The following is a 15927-nucleotide window of genomic DNA, read 5'->3' as shown; positions in this document are numbered from 1 at the left end:
ACATGTGCCAAATCCAAGCCCTGAGACAAACGGGTGTTCAGCCAGGAATCCAGGCAGAGACACTGTACTTTTACAGAGTCATTTGGGAGCCACTGTAACCTACAATGAGGGCTAAACACGAAGTAGTAAGTGTTTTGGCAAAACAGCTCCTTGTAGGGAGGATGCTCTTGGCTGTTTCTCTCTTTCCTGTCTAACAGGCACTGTTTGCTGGATGACAGGGAGGGAGCTGCAGGGAGCACATGCACATCCCCAGCAACAGGAATCCAGTCCAGAGCTCGGCATCCTCTGGAGGTTAGAAAAGGATGTGGGAAAAGAGATAATGACCATTAGTTAATTAGACTTTTTCTCTCTTTTGGTGTCTAATATTTTCAGCTGCCTTGGAGTGTCTTTTGACTAACAGCAGAGGTTGCTTTAACTGAGAAAAGAGGTTGCTCTTCAGGCTGGTTGAGAGGGACTCAAACCTTTTCCTACCATGGAGGTAGCACAGTACCATCTTGGCTGGGCTATGCTGCAGCTAGAAGTGATGTCTGAGGAAGATCTACCCCGGGCCCTTCACCAGGCTTTTCCTTGGCCATTACAATGATTCTAGCATGTACTCCTTCAGAATACTAAACAATGCAGTTTTGATGTTTGGGATTCTTTAGCTGGTGGCATTTTACTCCCTAAACCATGGTTTTCTCTTTAGACACATTGTTCAGATTGTTCAAAAGAGTGCTGAATGAGCTCTGCTGTTTAGAACTGCATGAGATACAGCACGTCCTAAATGTATTGTCAGTCCCGACCCTTCAGGGCTTAGGTTGGAAACATCAGTGAGAAGAGAAAACTTCTTGAGCTATAGAGAAAAGAGGCACCAAAAGAACCCTGCTCATTTGCCATAGCTACTGAGCTGGGAATGTAGCTGTCCTGGTCCTACAGAGATTGGAGGGACTTCCAGCCCGGGTTCCTCTGGTGATACCACACCAAGGCAGTTGGATGGAAACGCTGTGGGCTGCTGGACAGACCCACTTCTGAAAGGGGCAGCTGTGTCTGGAGAGTCTTTTCTCACTTTTTACTCCCCAGAGATGAAGAGAGTGTTCCAGATGAGGCAGCAGATTTGTGATCTGTCACCCATAGCATCTGTTCTGGGGGCACAGTTACCTTTTCTCGGGAATGAAAACCCCCAGCTGATGGAAACTGAACTTTTATTTCCCTCACTGCTGTGACCTTATCATATACAGGACTTTAATCCCACACATCACTTAAGAAATATCACCATTAAAGATCTGAGTACACGTTTTGAGATAAGATTGGTTCGAGATATTATTACTGACTATGTAATTATGGAAATGAGAAAATAATCCCCTCGGGCTTTGTTGTAATGACTTCTGAGCACCTTGCATCATCACAGGCAGACAGCAGACTTCAAGATGTCATGCATTATTAGAAGGAATGTGGAAAATCTTGTTTGGGTTGGTGTCGATGTCTCTGGTAAGAGAGGACACTGTGTATCTTCCACGGTGAAACTGGATCAGGTAGAAAACCATGTGATCTTTTGGAAAATGTATCTCATCTTTCCTTGATCTACACTCTTGTCTTTTGATGCAGTGGTGAACTGCACTCCTGACAGCTGCCCCTGCTGATCCTGTGGCCTTGGGAGACCTTGACTGCCTGGGCTGTGCCTCTGTTCTGAGTCAGAAGGCAAAGTGGGACCGCTGCAGATGTGGCTGCAGTGCTGACAGCCTCATGGGCCGGGTCCATTCAGGCATTGTCACTGTTCCACTGGTGCGAGAGGAGGTGCAGTAAGAGTGACCTTGCTGAGTGTTCCCTGCTCAGAAGCTGCACTCCCATCCAGCAGAAATGAGTAGGGGGAACACCAGTGAACCAGTGTCAGTAAAAATGGAGATAAAAACACACACACACACATTCCTCTGGGAATGCTTTCTGTAATTTTGGCTTGTGTTAGAGCCACTGCCAAGGGGGAATGCCTGGTAGCACATGTGTTTTTACACGGGGGAACAAGCAGGACCCTGGGACTGCTGACCAGCCAGCCTTGCCTTAGTGCCCTGTAAGATCATGGGACAGATCCTTCCAGAAGTCCTGTTGAATTATATGGAAGACAAGGAGGAGATTAATGAGACTGAACATGACTTCAGCAAGTGCAGTCATGCCTGACTAATCGACTTACCTTCTACAACAACGACAACTGAGATCAACTACCTGGACTTCTTCAAGGCCTTTGATAGACTCCCCCTTGCCATTGCTAGTTCAGAATTGGAGAGGTATGGATGGAAAGTTAGATGGACAAGGAATTGTCTGGATGGTTGCATCTAAAGATTTTCAGTTTACAGATCAATGTCAAAATGGAAACCAGCAATGAGGGACTTGCCTCAAGGGTCTGTACTGGGAAAAAAACTACTTAATATCTTCCTCAGTGTCCCAGCCTGTGGGATGGAGTGCTCCCTCAGCAGGTTTGTAGATAACAGCAAGCTGAGCCAGGCATGGATGGGCTTGAGGGAAGGAATGCCATCCAGAGGGACCTGGACAGGCCTGAGAAGTGGGACCATGAGAACGACATCAAGTTCAACAAGGCCAAGTGCAAATGCATTAATATACAGTTTGCATGCCTGTACCAAACCATCTTTGCTCAGAAGAAGGGTCAGGAAGTGTTATCACGTGGTCACATCAGTGCTAATTCTGTGTACTTTTCCCCTTGGACAATCACAAAGATTTTGCTGGATGGAAAATGGACTTCTGTCCTAGGCGTGGGTGTGGAGATTTTCTTAAATATGGCTAAGCTGTGTTGCTTTAATTTTTTTACCATTAATCTCTTCATATGGTGTGAAAATGGGCACCTCCCACCAGGCTTCTTCCTTCCTCCAGCAATTCCCTCAAGCCACACCCTCATCTCTCCATTCTAGCAATGGGGAGTGTCCTGGTCACACTGGGGTGTCCAGAGTGCCAGCTGTAAAGTGGATGTATGGCCAGCACTGCTGGATTTTAAAACCTGTGAAGGTTCAGGCTCTGGCCTCACTCAAGACTTGCTGGGGAAGCCCTGGCTTGAGATTAAAAAAGATTTAAAAAAGATATTTGTGTACGCACACATGTGTACAGACAGTCTGGCACATATTCTGTTTTTCTGGAGGGACACTGCGTGCCTCTTTATCTTCTCCTCCCACCCACTCATCCCTTCTGACACTCAACCATAGCTGTGACCACTTGTATTCTATTTAGCTGGATTTTCCAGGCACTTCAGAGTAGTAGGTGTTGCTATATATATAGTGCCTAAACACTTCTGTTGAGGCTGAAGAGTAAGTAAAACACTGTTGCATTACTTGGTCCACCAAGTGATCAGGATATCCCTCACACAAATATCTGCAGTGTTGCAGAAGGAAATGTCACCTTGTGTCGGCCACAGCTGTCCCTGAGCTCTTCTGCTGAAAGCTGCACTGCTCCCCTTACGAACCTCTGTGGCAAAACGATCTCCAGGCAGATTTATTTTCTTTTACCTGTGGCTGACGAAACAGTGTTAACCCTAATTTGGTGTCCAGTTGCCCATTTAGGTCTGTCTGGCCACAGTCAGGGAGGTTTTATGAAGGACTATTGCAGAAGCTCATGACCCTGACTGAAACCCAGGAGCAACTCAGTGCTCTGGCAATGATTATTTACTGTTTTTCCCATGTTACATGCTGTATTTGGTCATGTTCAGTAACTCTGCAGTAATCAGACAAGATGGAATGGCGGCTTGTCAGCTGATTTAATTAAAACCACATTGTTTCTTTTTTTTTTCTTCTTTTTTATTGCCTCTCACACATCATTAATATTCTGTCTAAGACGCGCCTGCAATCTAAAGATTGGAATCAGTCTCATTGTGCTCTTTCCAAGCTTGAATTCCCAGACACACAAACCTGGGAAAGAGTTTTAAAGGGACAGGTAATAGTCAGAAACTAATTTGATTACATTGAAATGGACCACTCATTTGTCCAAATAAATGCTTATTAAGGGACCAGTCTTTCAGGTTGCTTTTAAATGCAATGCAGGCTTGGCTTTCACGGATATGAGTGGGAATAGAATATATTTAGGATTTCCCAGGAGTCAGGTCTTTGCTCTGCAGTCTTCTGCTCATTCAAATTGTTGGTTATGCAAATATATTAAAAAGACTCGAGTAAGTAACACTGCACCCATTTTAGCTTGGTTTATTATTTAGGTCTTTAGCAGCAGTGCTGTATTGTCCCTTTTCTGAAGTGCCAGGTAAGATCCATTTCAGGGTGGCAGTGTTAAGGAAACTCCCCAGTCAGACCATTCCCTCTAGGACACTCTGGCAGTGGCACTCCCAAGGTCAGAGACTTTCTGGGACTGAAGGCCCTTCCTTGGCCTGGCTCCCCACACACCCCACTCACATCACACCAGCTTTGCCATGGCAGAGGTGGCAGAGTCCCAGATGTCTCATTCCATAAAGCCACTTGTTCCTGGGGCAGTGACACAGACACAGCCCAAGCTGCTGCCTCCAAGGAGGGACCCCAGCAAAGGAACCCCTGGGATTTTATCCCATCACAGTCTCCCCGTGGCCAGTCTCGCTCCTCCTCCTGAGTCTTCTGCTCCTGCCCCCATCTCCGTGTCCATCCACCACGCTGCCGTCCTTTGTTTTCATGTCCCTTGTTGTCCAAAAGGTCGGCAATTCCCAGCTGCTGCCGTGTCCCAGTGTCCATTCACCTGGCTGGCTGTCACCTGCCTTTGTGTCCTTTGTCATCCCAAAGGCCGGCAGTTCATCCTCTTGTCCTGGGCTCCCACCCGGAGCTCAGCCTGTACTTCAGTCTGCATTTAAATCTGCATCTCAGGCTGCATTTCCATCGGCAGCTTGCGAGCCCAGCTACCTGCACCAGGGGTGTGCCTCAACAACAGCATGTCAGCCAGCATGTGCACTCGATTTACAGCCAGATTACAAGGCAAAAAATAAATCTAGCATTGAAAATTATATACAGCAGTTTATTTAAACAGCGATTAACTTTCATCAACAGTGCGTGCACTTCTGTTTTCTTTAAGGAACCCTGCCACTCTCAATCACAGCTGCAGCCCTCTTGCAGCACCCTGCTACTCGGTGGCTTTAACCCAGCTTCAGAGATAGTTCAGAGCCAATTACCATACAGGTTCCTTATGTTAAAATTAAGGCAACTGGAGTCAACAACCTCTGCTGAATGAAGGTAAAACCTTGAGAACATTTTGCATAACAGTCATCAGCGTAGCTGATAACTATTACAGTGTTCTGGTGAAGTAAGCCTACGCAGATCCTATCTCTCCTGCCTGTCTGTTCCAACATGCATCTCATCTCACTGGCAGCCCTTTGCTTTAATTAGCTGAAGTCTTTGCTTCAGCCTTTCATATGTCAACCAGCCTGTGTACACTTCCATATTTTTAATCAGTAGCCTGTTGTCTTTACTTTGTCATTCGCACTAGCATATAAATCTGCCCTTCTTATGATCCTCACTGCTTGGTAGAAGTCAAAACATGCTGTTTAATTTTCCTGTTCACTGATTTCCATTTGTTTCATGTTCAAATGCTGGCTCCTTTCCCCCTTTCGGGCATGCTGTGAGCATTAAACTTAGTGATTAAATGCCAAAAGAACAGTTCTTTTCCCCTTCCGTGCCCACAAATGGGTCATCCTAACCCTGGCTGGGATGCTTCCCTTGACAGCGTGCCCTGTGCCTGTGTGCTCAGCCTGGATGGGGCTGGGGGGGATGGGAGCTGGGCTGCTGTGGGCTGGCAGAGTTTAGCAAACGATGGCTAAAAAATAAAACAGGTGCAGAACTTATGTGCTCTCCTAAGGTCGTGACTGGTTTCTTGCTGTTTCTTCTCTCTTTTTTTTTTTTTTTTTTGCCTCTGTTTTTTTCCTCATTAATCTACTACTGCAGAATATTTCATTTCAGCCACGACACAGATGAAGACACCAAGACTGAGAAATACCCAGACGTGGAAGAGCGAGAGGGTCACGTGTGGCTGTCCACTGGTTTTCACATTTCCTGGGTCCCTGGGGGGGACTCTGTGGGTGTCTGGGGATGTCTGGCAGGTGGGGTGGCTGGCCCTGGCATCTGAGCCTGGGGCCGATCCCTCAGCTGAGCCTGGAGTGTGTGCAGGATGTCATCCAGCTTCTGGTCCATCTGTGTGACCTGTTAGGGAATCAGAGAGCAGAAGAGCTGTCAGATGGTTGCAAATGCTTCTGGTGAGAGGCATTCCGAGGCCAAAAGCAAGGAGAAAGCCTGGCAGAGAGCATGGGCATCTCAGAGCCACCCGCTCCCTAAGATTTGTCCAGCCTGCTGCTGTAGAGCAGATGACACTGCAAAGTCACAGGGAAAATGGCAGCAGAAGGACAGGGAATTGCTGGCCTGAGGACTCAATTCAACAATTGTGTCTCAGCCTTTTCCCAGGGTTGATGATGATGCATCCTGCAAATATCTGCCCTGAAACTCTCCTTCACTCTTCGGTTTATTGTGAATGTTTTTTTCCCAGTACCTCTCCCATCCTTCACCACCCTTGGCTGTAGGACATCATGCTTTCCATTACTGTCCTGGGAAATGAAACAGCCTCCCCTCCCTTCCCACTGTAAATAGATGCCTCAGTGATACATGTGGCAGTCAGAGATCCTACCAGATATGGTGTTTATTCCCATGCATTTTTAGGAAGATAGCCTACTAAAAACCTCATATTAACACCAGTGACTTCATTAAAAAAAGAAAAAAAAAAGGAACAGCCATTCTATTGGAAGACATGCTAATTCCTTCTTTCATTTCTTTGCTTTCTAGCTGAAATTTCTCAGCTGCAAGCCCTAGCAGAGGAGCCTTTCCTCATTGTTATTATTATTATCATTATCATGAAGCAGGGAAAGGCAAATAGGAATTTTTAAAGGGAAGCCGCACTCATGCTTCCTAGTATTTTTAAAGTTGTGATCTTATTTTAGGAGCACATAGCTGGCATTATCTCCTTGTGCTGGTAGGGCTTGCCTTCACTGCAAATGGCTCCCACTCACCTCAGCATCACCCAGTGGGACAGGCTGGGGGCCGGGGGCTGCTTGACTTTGCTCCAAAGGCAGAACTGTGGCCAGCATCATGTAATCAGCTGGGATCACTTCTAATGATGCTTGAACACAGTGCAGCTTTGTCTTCTAGATGAGCCCAAGAAAAAGAAGCATTTTGAAGAACATTGAATGGTTCACTTTACAGTTATCTGCCATGAAACTATGAGCCTCTGCAAACTGTGATCTGTCCCAGTGGGTCTAATAAACTTTGATAGCAAACCTTTTAGAGTGATATCAGATCTAAACCGAGCTTTCATTAAAAAGGGAGGCAGAGAGAATGAGAGAGAGAGAGAGGGAGAGAGAGAGAATGATTCCAGCCTTTTTCTGTGCAAAGATAACTTTGGAAATAGCCATTGGCAGCGTGGAGTGAAAGCTTAGGAGGCTGAGATTGCTTTAAAAGTCAAGGCAAGGAAAATCACCTTATCCACTTTTGCCTCTTCCGTCTCTTCTCACTCCAAGTGTTGGCTCCCCTGTGGGCCCCTCAAACCTCAAGGTACCAGGAGCTTATTCAAGTTCTATCTCTTTGGTAACCACTATTCTCTCCTAAACACAACCTGCTGGGGAAAGAAGGAGTAGAGAATCTGCTACACCATGGAGGGGGAGACGTGCTTGTCTCTCTTCCATTTCTATATTTAGAACTGCTGGCTTCTGGTAGAAAAGCCCTTCTCCCTGCCTCTGTTTAGGTGTGGGTCTGGGTTATCTGAGGCAGTGTTTACAAGCAAGAAGGGAGTGTTTAGGACGTGGGTTGGACAGCAGAGACCTTCACTACAATTTCTGCCTTCCAGGTGCATGGCCAGCACTGCCTGAGCGGTCAATCAGTGACAAAAGCACTGACATGGCTCTGTCTCAGGCACAACAGCCCCAAATTCTCCTCAGCATTGACTTGGCTGAGAGTCTGAAAGTCACTAGTGGTTTAAGGGTTAAGCAGCATGGAATTAATTTGAAAACCACAGCCTTTATTTTCTCCTCCATTCTTGAAAAGCCTGTTTGGCTGATGCTGGTAATGACTCAACAGAATCTTAAGCAGAAATGTTGCTGCAGAGCAGAAACTAAAGCAGAAATAATGTATTGCAATAGGGTACAAAGAAGTGTAGGCAGGGAAATGGGATCAGGCAGATGAAAGCTCTTTTGGGGCTTTCTTTTGTGAGGCTTTGTTGATTTTGATCTGCACGCTTTATCTTAGATAAGCTATGCCTGCATATTCCATATCATTTAAACTCTGCTGTATTTCACTGTATTTTGCCAGCTCAGTGAAAGAATGCGACGGGGAATAACTTCATGCACTTCTTTTTCCAGGAGAAGAGGAGAGTGGAGAATATTCATTTGTAGGGATGGAAATCCTTACACAGGGGAGTAGATCACACTGCACTTCTGTCACACCTTCCACATGAGGATCAGTAAATATTTCCTGAACGCCAGCAAACAAAACTGCACAGTTCTTCTGTGTCAACCATACACGGGAGGGTTTTCATGATAATTTTTGAGATTAGAAGCAGGACCCTGCAAAATTAAGGGACCCATAGGAAGATGTAGCCAGCACCTTGTGGAATTGGTTTTTAAAGAAGGGTCTGATTTGGAGGCTGGTTAACTCTGATCAGGGAGTGGCAAAAGAAGAGCTGTGGACACTTGGCCCAAGGTCAGTAGGATGACTTGCAGGGTTAGAGGAATTTTCGTGTGGGTGAAGGTTTTTTCCACAGGAGGGTCCTGGTTTCAGGTTTCTCCAAATCCACCTCACAGCTCTTACTTTCCCTAAGCCCAAACAGAAGTTGCCTGTTTTGAGCAACACCCCCAGGCGAGTGCTGAGAAAGGGTTAAACGGAGCAATGTGTTTTTCAGATAAGTAAAGTGAGAAGCCATCCAGAGCTGGCTGCAGAGTTTCCAGAGAGATGTGATATGGCCCTCACTGGCTCGGTGGAGACAGGTGAGCTTGGCAGCTGTCCATGGGCAAATGGCAACAAAACTCCCCTTCTCCCACCTCACAATAGCGCTCCGGAGATGATCTATAAAATTGTTAAAATGCTTTTATATCCTTTCAACTGCCCTGTAGAAAGGAGACTTGCAAAAGCAGTTTAGAATATTGCACTGTTGTTATTGGGACTGTGAGGTGAGCTGAAGGAGTGTTGAAATGTGTATTTCTTCTAACATCCCCCCGTGAAAGGGGGCTGGACTCCATGGTGACATGCAGGACTCTTAGGAAAAAAAGCAAAAAAAAGGAAAAAAAAGAAAAAAGCCCTGCTACCAACTCTAGCAAGGCACAGCAAGCCACAAAATCAGTCAAACCATGGGGCTGAAGGTGTCCCTCCCCTTCACCTTGAGCACCAGATTGGCTTTCAACACCCATGGGCTGTTTGAGGATACTTTTGAGCCTCTGTTTGTGAGAGCTGGTGATGCTTAAATACGCCTTTTTACCTCAGTTGACTCCTGCTGCACAAAAGGCTTGTGGAGAAAGACCCCTGGCATGGCAGCAGGACAGATGAAGAGGGTTGGGTCGTAATGGGGGTTTGCCACATGCTGGACAGATTCCTAACTCCCTAGAGCTTTTTTTTTTCTGACATATTTTGCACACACAGACCGTAAACAAAATGCATGTGTGGAAAACAGTCGGAGTAGCCACATGGTCTCCCCCAACTCCTGTCACTTAAGGCCAAAAAAATCCCTCCCCCTGTTGGTTTGGTGACACCCCTAGGTTTTGTCTGTCTTTTTAATATGATTTATGGAGGCTGGGAAAGCCAGTAGCAATCATATGCACAACACACTGACTTGAACTATTTCCAGAGAGGCAGCAGAAGGGGAAGATGATCTGCTGGAGCACTGGAGTAAATCTGTAAACCCACAAACAACTCACATGTTGCTAAGTCACTGAAGCTTTGCACCAAAAGCTTAACCCCATAGATTACATAAAGGTGCTGTCACCTCCTGGAGGCTCTGCTCTCTCCCTCCCTGCCGTGGTGCAGTTCATCCTGCAGCACCTCCCGGCTGCTGGGACCAGGGATGCAGCACGAAATGCAGGGGAAAGAGAGGGCAGCCCAATTTGTGTCACCACTCAGAATGTCATGGAGCAACAGCAACTTCTGCTTTTGGTTGAGCTGGATTGACTCTGGCTTCCCACTTGCCTCGCTGCAGTGCAGAAAGCTGTGAGCCCACAGGAGAGCCCAGGCTGTCCTGGCAGGGCTGGAGGATGGCAGAGGCACTGTGTGGCTGAGCCCCATCCCCTGCGGTCAGAGATGCTGCACGAGGGGGGATTTGTCCTGGGAGATGAGATATCCAGACCTCCCCTCCTTGCCATGCAGCTCTCATCCCACAGCAAACTGCAAACCTAAGCATGGACAACCCAGAACACCCCCAGAACCCACAGAGAGGACCCCAGGAGCTCAGCAGGGCCATCTCCAGGGACTTTGGCTGGTGGTGTGATATTTTCCAGCTGACACTGCGAAGTCAACTCCCTCTGGGGCCATGCAAAATTATATCCCAGCCCAGAGTTTCCAAAGCACCAGAGTCCTGAGCTCAGCCCACTGAACACCCCTTCTAACACCCCTTCTCTAGCAGTGCCCAGCTCTGTGTTCTTGGCTTTACTGTTTCCTCTGTTTCCAGCCCTTGCTGCAGCTCCTGCTCCCATGGCAGCTCCAATGAATCAGGATCCACTCTCTGCAGCTCTGACTTAAACACAGCTGCTTGGAGGGTTTTAACACCAACTGCTTGGAAAAAGAGTCATTTGATAGGGAGGATTTATTTTGTATGGACAGAAGTGTGCATATGAACCTTAGTTATGAGCTGTTTCTGCCTGTGGGTATGTGTTTCTGATACTCCCAGCTTGTTATTTGTGATAGGTCACCTAAGGTCAGTTTGTAGGAGAAAATGTTATTAATGCAGTAAAATCAGATGTGATTTAGTTGAACTGGTGCAATCCATTTTACGGATGCTTCCATTTCTGACTCCTGTGACATACTGATTTAGCTTAAGCTCGTTATCCAGAAATTTGTGCCATTTTCACATATTGACCAGGTCTGTCACATGATGTTTCTTCTCATTCCAGATGGTGGATTGATTTGGTTAGATCCTGTGTTTAGCTTTATATGCACATCTGGTCTTGTAGCTTCTCTCTGCCTACAGTTACACCCAATTATTCAAACTAATTGCCTATTGTACACTTCGAAGCCTGAATTGTTTATTTTAGGAATTGTTTTATTTTTTAGCATGTGGATTTATTGCTGCCCAGAGACTGCTGATTCTGGGAAGGGGCATCTTTTGTCTACAACACTGCCTGCAAAACTGCCTCCCTCTTGCCTTGCTTCTCCTGTTATCCTGAGATACTGCGCTGAGGTGGAATGCTGAATCCACTGAAACTTTTTTCCCCTGCAGCAAGGCCAGACAATGTCAGTGTTTTCATAGCCTGTTGGTAGCTGTGAGGAAGCCAGTGGCCACACCAGGCACAGAGACTGGGACTAGCCTGGGGAGATTTCTCTTGTGCAAGGTGTGGAGCAGCCTCTGAGCCCGCTCCAACGAAGTCCTTATGGATGTGCTTGAAGCATGTGAAGAGTCTTCCTGAGTTCACCAAATATTTAAGTGCTTTGCTGGAGTGGAGCCAGAATGGTCAACAGTTTGCAGGATAATACTTTTAGGATAAGCTTTTGGAGTCTCCTAAGTACTCAAACACACATATGCCCAGAGATATATCTACACCACCATTTTCAGGTCTCTGAGGAGTAATAATTGTCATCTATCATGACATCCTGCTGGAAAAAACCTTGGCATTCATATTAGCAGAGAACTAGCAGCTTGTGTCTCTTAAACAACAGGAGGGCTTTGATGAACAGGATCCCATGAACAGGATCCCATTAACTGGCTGGTTTTGGGATGAGTTGTGACGGAGTTGGAATTGGCGTCAATTCCACAACGATGCTGTAGAAAAAAAAGCAGCACTGCCAGGTGGCACAGACACAGGGAAACACCTCACAGGGGGACATCAGTGTCCTGTAGCCGACTGCCAGCACTACCTGGCCCAGCCCTGAGCTGTGCTCCCCTTGCTGGGCTCTGCTGAGGGTGCAAACAGCTCGGAAACAGCAGCTCCACACCAGGAGCTCTTGCCAGTAACCTCAAAGGTCTGGTAAACAAGTATGTGAGTAGAACCTAAATAAGCTCCACTTCCATGGCAGGCTGTAGTTCTGGAAGATCCAATTCTTCATGAACACATAAGAATATATGAACCACCAGACTGTCATGTTTGACTTATTCCGTGTACCCCTGGGCAGATACCAGCTGTTTATTTTCATTCCATGGGACTTATCTGGATAACCCCACCATTTTCCAGGCCTCCCTTCCTTTCTCTCAAACATCCCCACCCACTCTTAGGTCAGGTGTTACAACCTCTGTTGGCCTAGGGTATGGTAATCTTTATTTTAAGTGTAGCTTCATTTATTTTGGTTTCCATCTACCTTTCCTGTTTCAATGAAAGCACAAAGTCTGTCCCTCTGCCCTGTGCTCCTGGGGTATTTCCTGCCTGTACCCTCTCAGTGAGCATTTTATTTTTGTATTTCCCATGCCACAGTTGCACTGATGAAGCTCCCCAGTAAGACCTGTGTCTGTGGTTGATGTTTCTGGTGTAAGATGCCTTTTGCTTAATTGCTAAGCAACTATCACAAGCTGAGTCCTGGCTTTCTAAAGCAGGCCTGGTTCAGCACACAGATTATGTGTTACTGCTTTGGGGAAGGTGTGATTTATTTTTTTTAAATGAATCCTTGCTTCCTAAACAAATGAGGTTTGGCTGATGATATATCTGTGTGTATATTGCCATGGCAGCTTTGGATTAAGCTGGCCAACTTCAGACACATTGGCCAGAGAATCCTTGCAGATAAAAAGTTCATACAGATTTCTGAAAGTTTGGCACTTGTGCAGAAGACAGACATCCAAATTAGTGCCTCTTTGAAGGAAGGGCAGAAGAGGAAGGTGAACTGTATTATTAGGCCCCAGAGAATCCACACAGGATGCCCTGACCACAGGAAAAGCTTTATTCAGCTCTTGCCCCTTATTAGCCTCAGATAATCAACCACAAAATAGAGAGTCACAGGAAACCAGGCAGCATAATTTCTACTGCTCCCAGAAGTACTTGTTTCTGTCTCAAGAAATTCAAGTGGTGCCACTCTTGGAGTGGACATAAGAGTACCTTCCCACAGCTGCCATTCCACAGCAGCAGCACCTGGCTGCCAGCTGAGCTGGACTCCTGTGAGAACTTGTCCATTTTAGCTCTTTGCATGTACACCTGTCTGTCTTTGTGTCTGCAGCCAGTGCTTCCTGACATTTGGAGTTTGTTCCCCCTGGCAGGTGGATGGGACTTTGCAGAACTCCCTGTCTCCTGAGCCACACACGTAAATGGATATTTTTGTTGTTGCAGGACGTTTTGTTCCTCACCCTCCTCTGGATCCTTCTCAGATCCTCCCTGTAATCTTGCCATCTCTCCTTGTGACATGGCTCCTCAGCCACACCCGGGATGACGCACTGCCCTGCCATTTCTCAGCTCCTTGCATTGTGTGGCTGCAGGTCCTGCTGCAAAGCCAGCGTGGAGACAAACAACAGGCAAAAAAATCACAAAGCCAGGCTGGCCTCAGAAGTGGATCTGCAGCCTCTGTGAGTCACACTGCAATTTCACAATAAAGCCACCTTGTAATTTATACTCCAAGATGCTGATTAATTTAATTTTTAAATCTCCAAACAATACTGGACAATAATAGAGAGGAAAAATAAAAAGGAAAAGCAGCGCTGAGTACTCCAATGGTGCCAAAGGAGCGCTGAGAAAGGAGTGACCTTAAGCCTTTCACTAGATGGGTGCAATAACTCAGCATTTTAGATGGGTGTGATTGACTTGGTGTTTGCATCTCACCTAACCCTTTGAATAGATGGTATCAAGTCTTCACTTTGGCTTTTTTGAGCTCAGATAAATCCCCTCCGTGAGAATGACATCTAACCACACCAGCCTCATGGTAGATAGGGTTCACCAGTTCCTGCAAGGGGGAGGTCGCTTTGGGCTCTTTCTTTTCAGCTTAGTTGCAAGAATAACTTGCTGGTACTGAACCCAGTGGGAGAATTCCCTTAATCCAGCCCTGCTGACCTGACATGCCTGATGGACTGTGAGTGCCAAGGCAATTTTCATGCCCTTTATCACAGGTGTTGATACACAGCTGCTCTTCATTCACACACACAGGCACACACACACACACAAATCCCTGCTTGAAATTATCAGCCCATCTTTACTTATAGGGTGGTGAGAAAGGCAAAGCGAGAGGGAGTGTTGTTATTGGGAGGAGCACAGGCATTATGGTGATGGAGATTTAGATAGCAAGACATGTAGGTACTAGAAAAGTTCCAGGCAGCTCTTGTAGGACTTGACCAGGAGTTCAGAAACCCAAGATCGAGTCTACACCCCAGGCCAGCCTCTGTGTATTGAGCACAAGTCACTTCCTGGATGAGCCTTATCAATATTTGTTAACCACGTGGATCACATATTCTGTCATTTCCTGTCTTTCTGACATGAAATCACTTGAAATTGGATAGGTTTCAGTCTTGGAACAAAACAGAAGACACAGACCAACAAAAAGATAAGAGTAATCTAATATGGGGGCTGAAATGTTGGCTATAGGAAGAAGGAGGGAAGAAGGAAGAAGGCTATAGGAAGAAGGAAGTTGTGTTGGAAAAAGAAGATCGGTCCCTGTTGGCAGAGGACAGGATGAGAGAAGATGGTGGTGGCACTTTGCCTTTCCTAGTGTTGGTTCTTTGAGGATTGACATGGACGCGGCAGAACAAGGTTGGAAGTGTGGTGTGCTGGTGGTGCCAGGAGGAAAAAGGTGACCAGGAAGCAAAAGGATGATTGTCTGGGGGTCAGAGGGTATCACTGGGAGGCCACTGTCGTGCCTCTCTTTTCAGCTTACACCATTTTAGCCAAACCCTGTAGCCAGACCAAGGGCTGGTCCGTGTGCAGATTTGTGCTGCTGTCAGAAAAAACAAGCTCACAACATGCCCTGGCCACTGGGGAGCCTGTCCTGGGCCCACATTTTGCTGTGCCCTGTTCCTGTGAAAGCGATGCAGGAAGCCCAGGAGAAGCTGACTTGTGAGGGTCTTGGGAAGTGAGAGCTGGTCCTTTGCACCATGAGCTGTTGAACAGGTCAAATGAAAACTTCTGCCCTCATTCCTTCTCTGCTCAGCATGGGACAAGTCCCTGAGGTTGCCTTTACACAACACACTCTCTGAAACTCCCACAGCCTCTGAAGGTGCCACAGGACTTTGCACAACGCTCACGAGGTGGTTGGAGGGAGAAGCTGCCGGAGCACGGGGTGGTGCTACGTATTTAAATAGCCAGGATTACAAAACACCATTGTTTCCTCATTAAAACACAGAAACCCAAAGCAAGTGAAATATTATCAGGCAGTGCTGATTGAGGGTGTAGCAGTTCTTGATTCTGACTGACTCAACGTGCTTTGCTGAGCCCTTTGGTTTTAGCCTGTCTGGCTTATCTGCCATTTGATGGATTTTACAGGCTTGCTGGCGTGTTCCAGGCGTGATTAACAGCACTGCCACACGTATTTTTAATGACTTCTTGAAAAACTCACGGCAAGTGGGTGGCCTCTGGACTGCCTTGTCCAGATTTGGGGCCACAGTGCCCTGGTGCTGAGGGTGTCCGTCTGTCTGTGTGTTCAGTCACACCAAGCCACAGCATTTGATCGGAGATCAGCAAAACCCACAGGCTTGGATGGTGCAGGAGAAACAACAACACAGCAAGGAACAGTTCATGACTTGATCTGGGATTGCTCAGCACCTGGAAGGGCCTGAGCAATGTGTGGGGTGTGACAGCACAAACCAGTGCATGAATGGGCTGTAGCTGCAGTACTGTGTGTG

At 46.8% G+C, this 15927-nt stretch overlaps 1 protein-coding gene across 3 annotated transcripts in view; it reads right to left on the bottom strand.

Annotated features, from left to right (window-relative positions):
- Window positions 1-3754: 3754 nt before the first annotated feature.
- The window catches only part of LOC119708305 (potassium voltage-gated channel subfamily KQT member 1-like), a 417378-nt gene continuing 405205 nt past the window's right edge, over window positions 3755-15927 (bottom strand). For 2 of the 3 annotated variants that reach the window (XM_038154526.1, XM_038154527.1), the window contains one exon: window positions 3755-6140. In XM_038154526.1, the coding sequence (XP_038010454.1) occupies window positions 5985-6140 (156 nt within the window). In that variant the 3' untranslated portion in view covers window positions 3755-5984. The remainder of the gene's footprint in view (window positions 6141-15927) is intronic. The other variant, XR_005259030.1, reaches the window with a different exon arrangement.

The sequence above is a fragment of the Motacilla alba genome, chromosome 1A (genome assembly GCF_015832195.1).
Source record: "Motacilla alba alba isolate MOTALB_02 chromosome 1A, Motacilla_alba_V1.0_pri, whole genome shotgun sequence".
Lineage (NCBI taxonomy): Eukaryota > Metazoa > Chordata > Aves > Passeriformes > Motacillidae > Motacilla > Motacilla alba.
The sequence above is the reverse complement of the archived record's forward strand: the minus strand, read 5'-3'. Positions and strand labels throughout refer to the sequence as shown.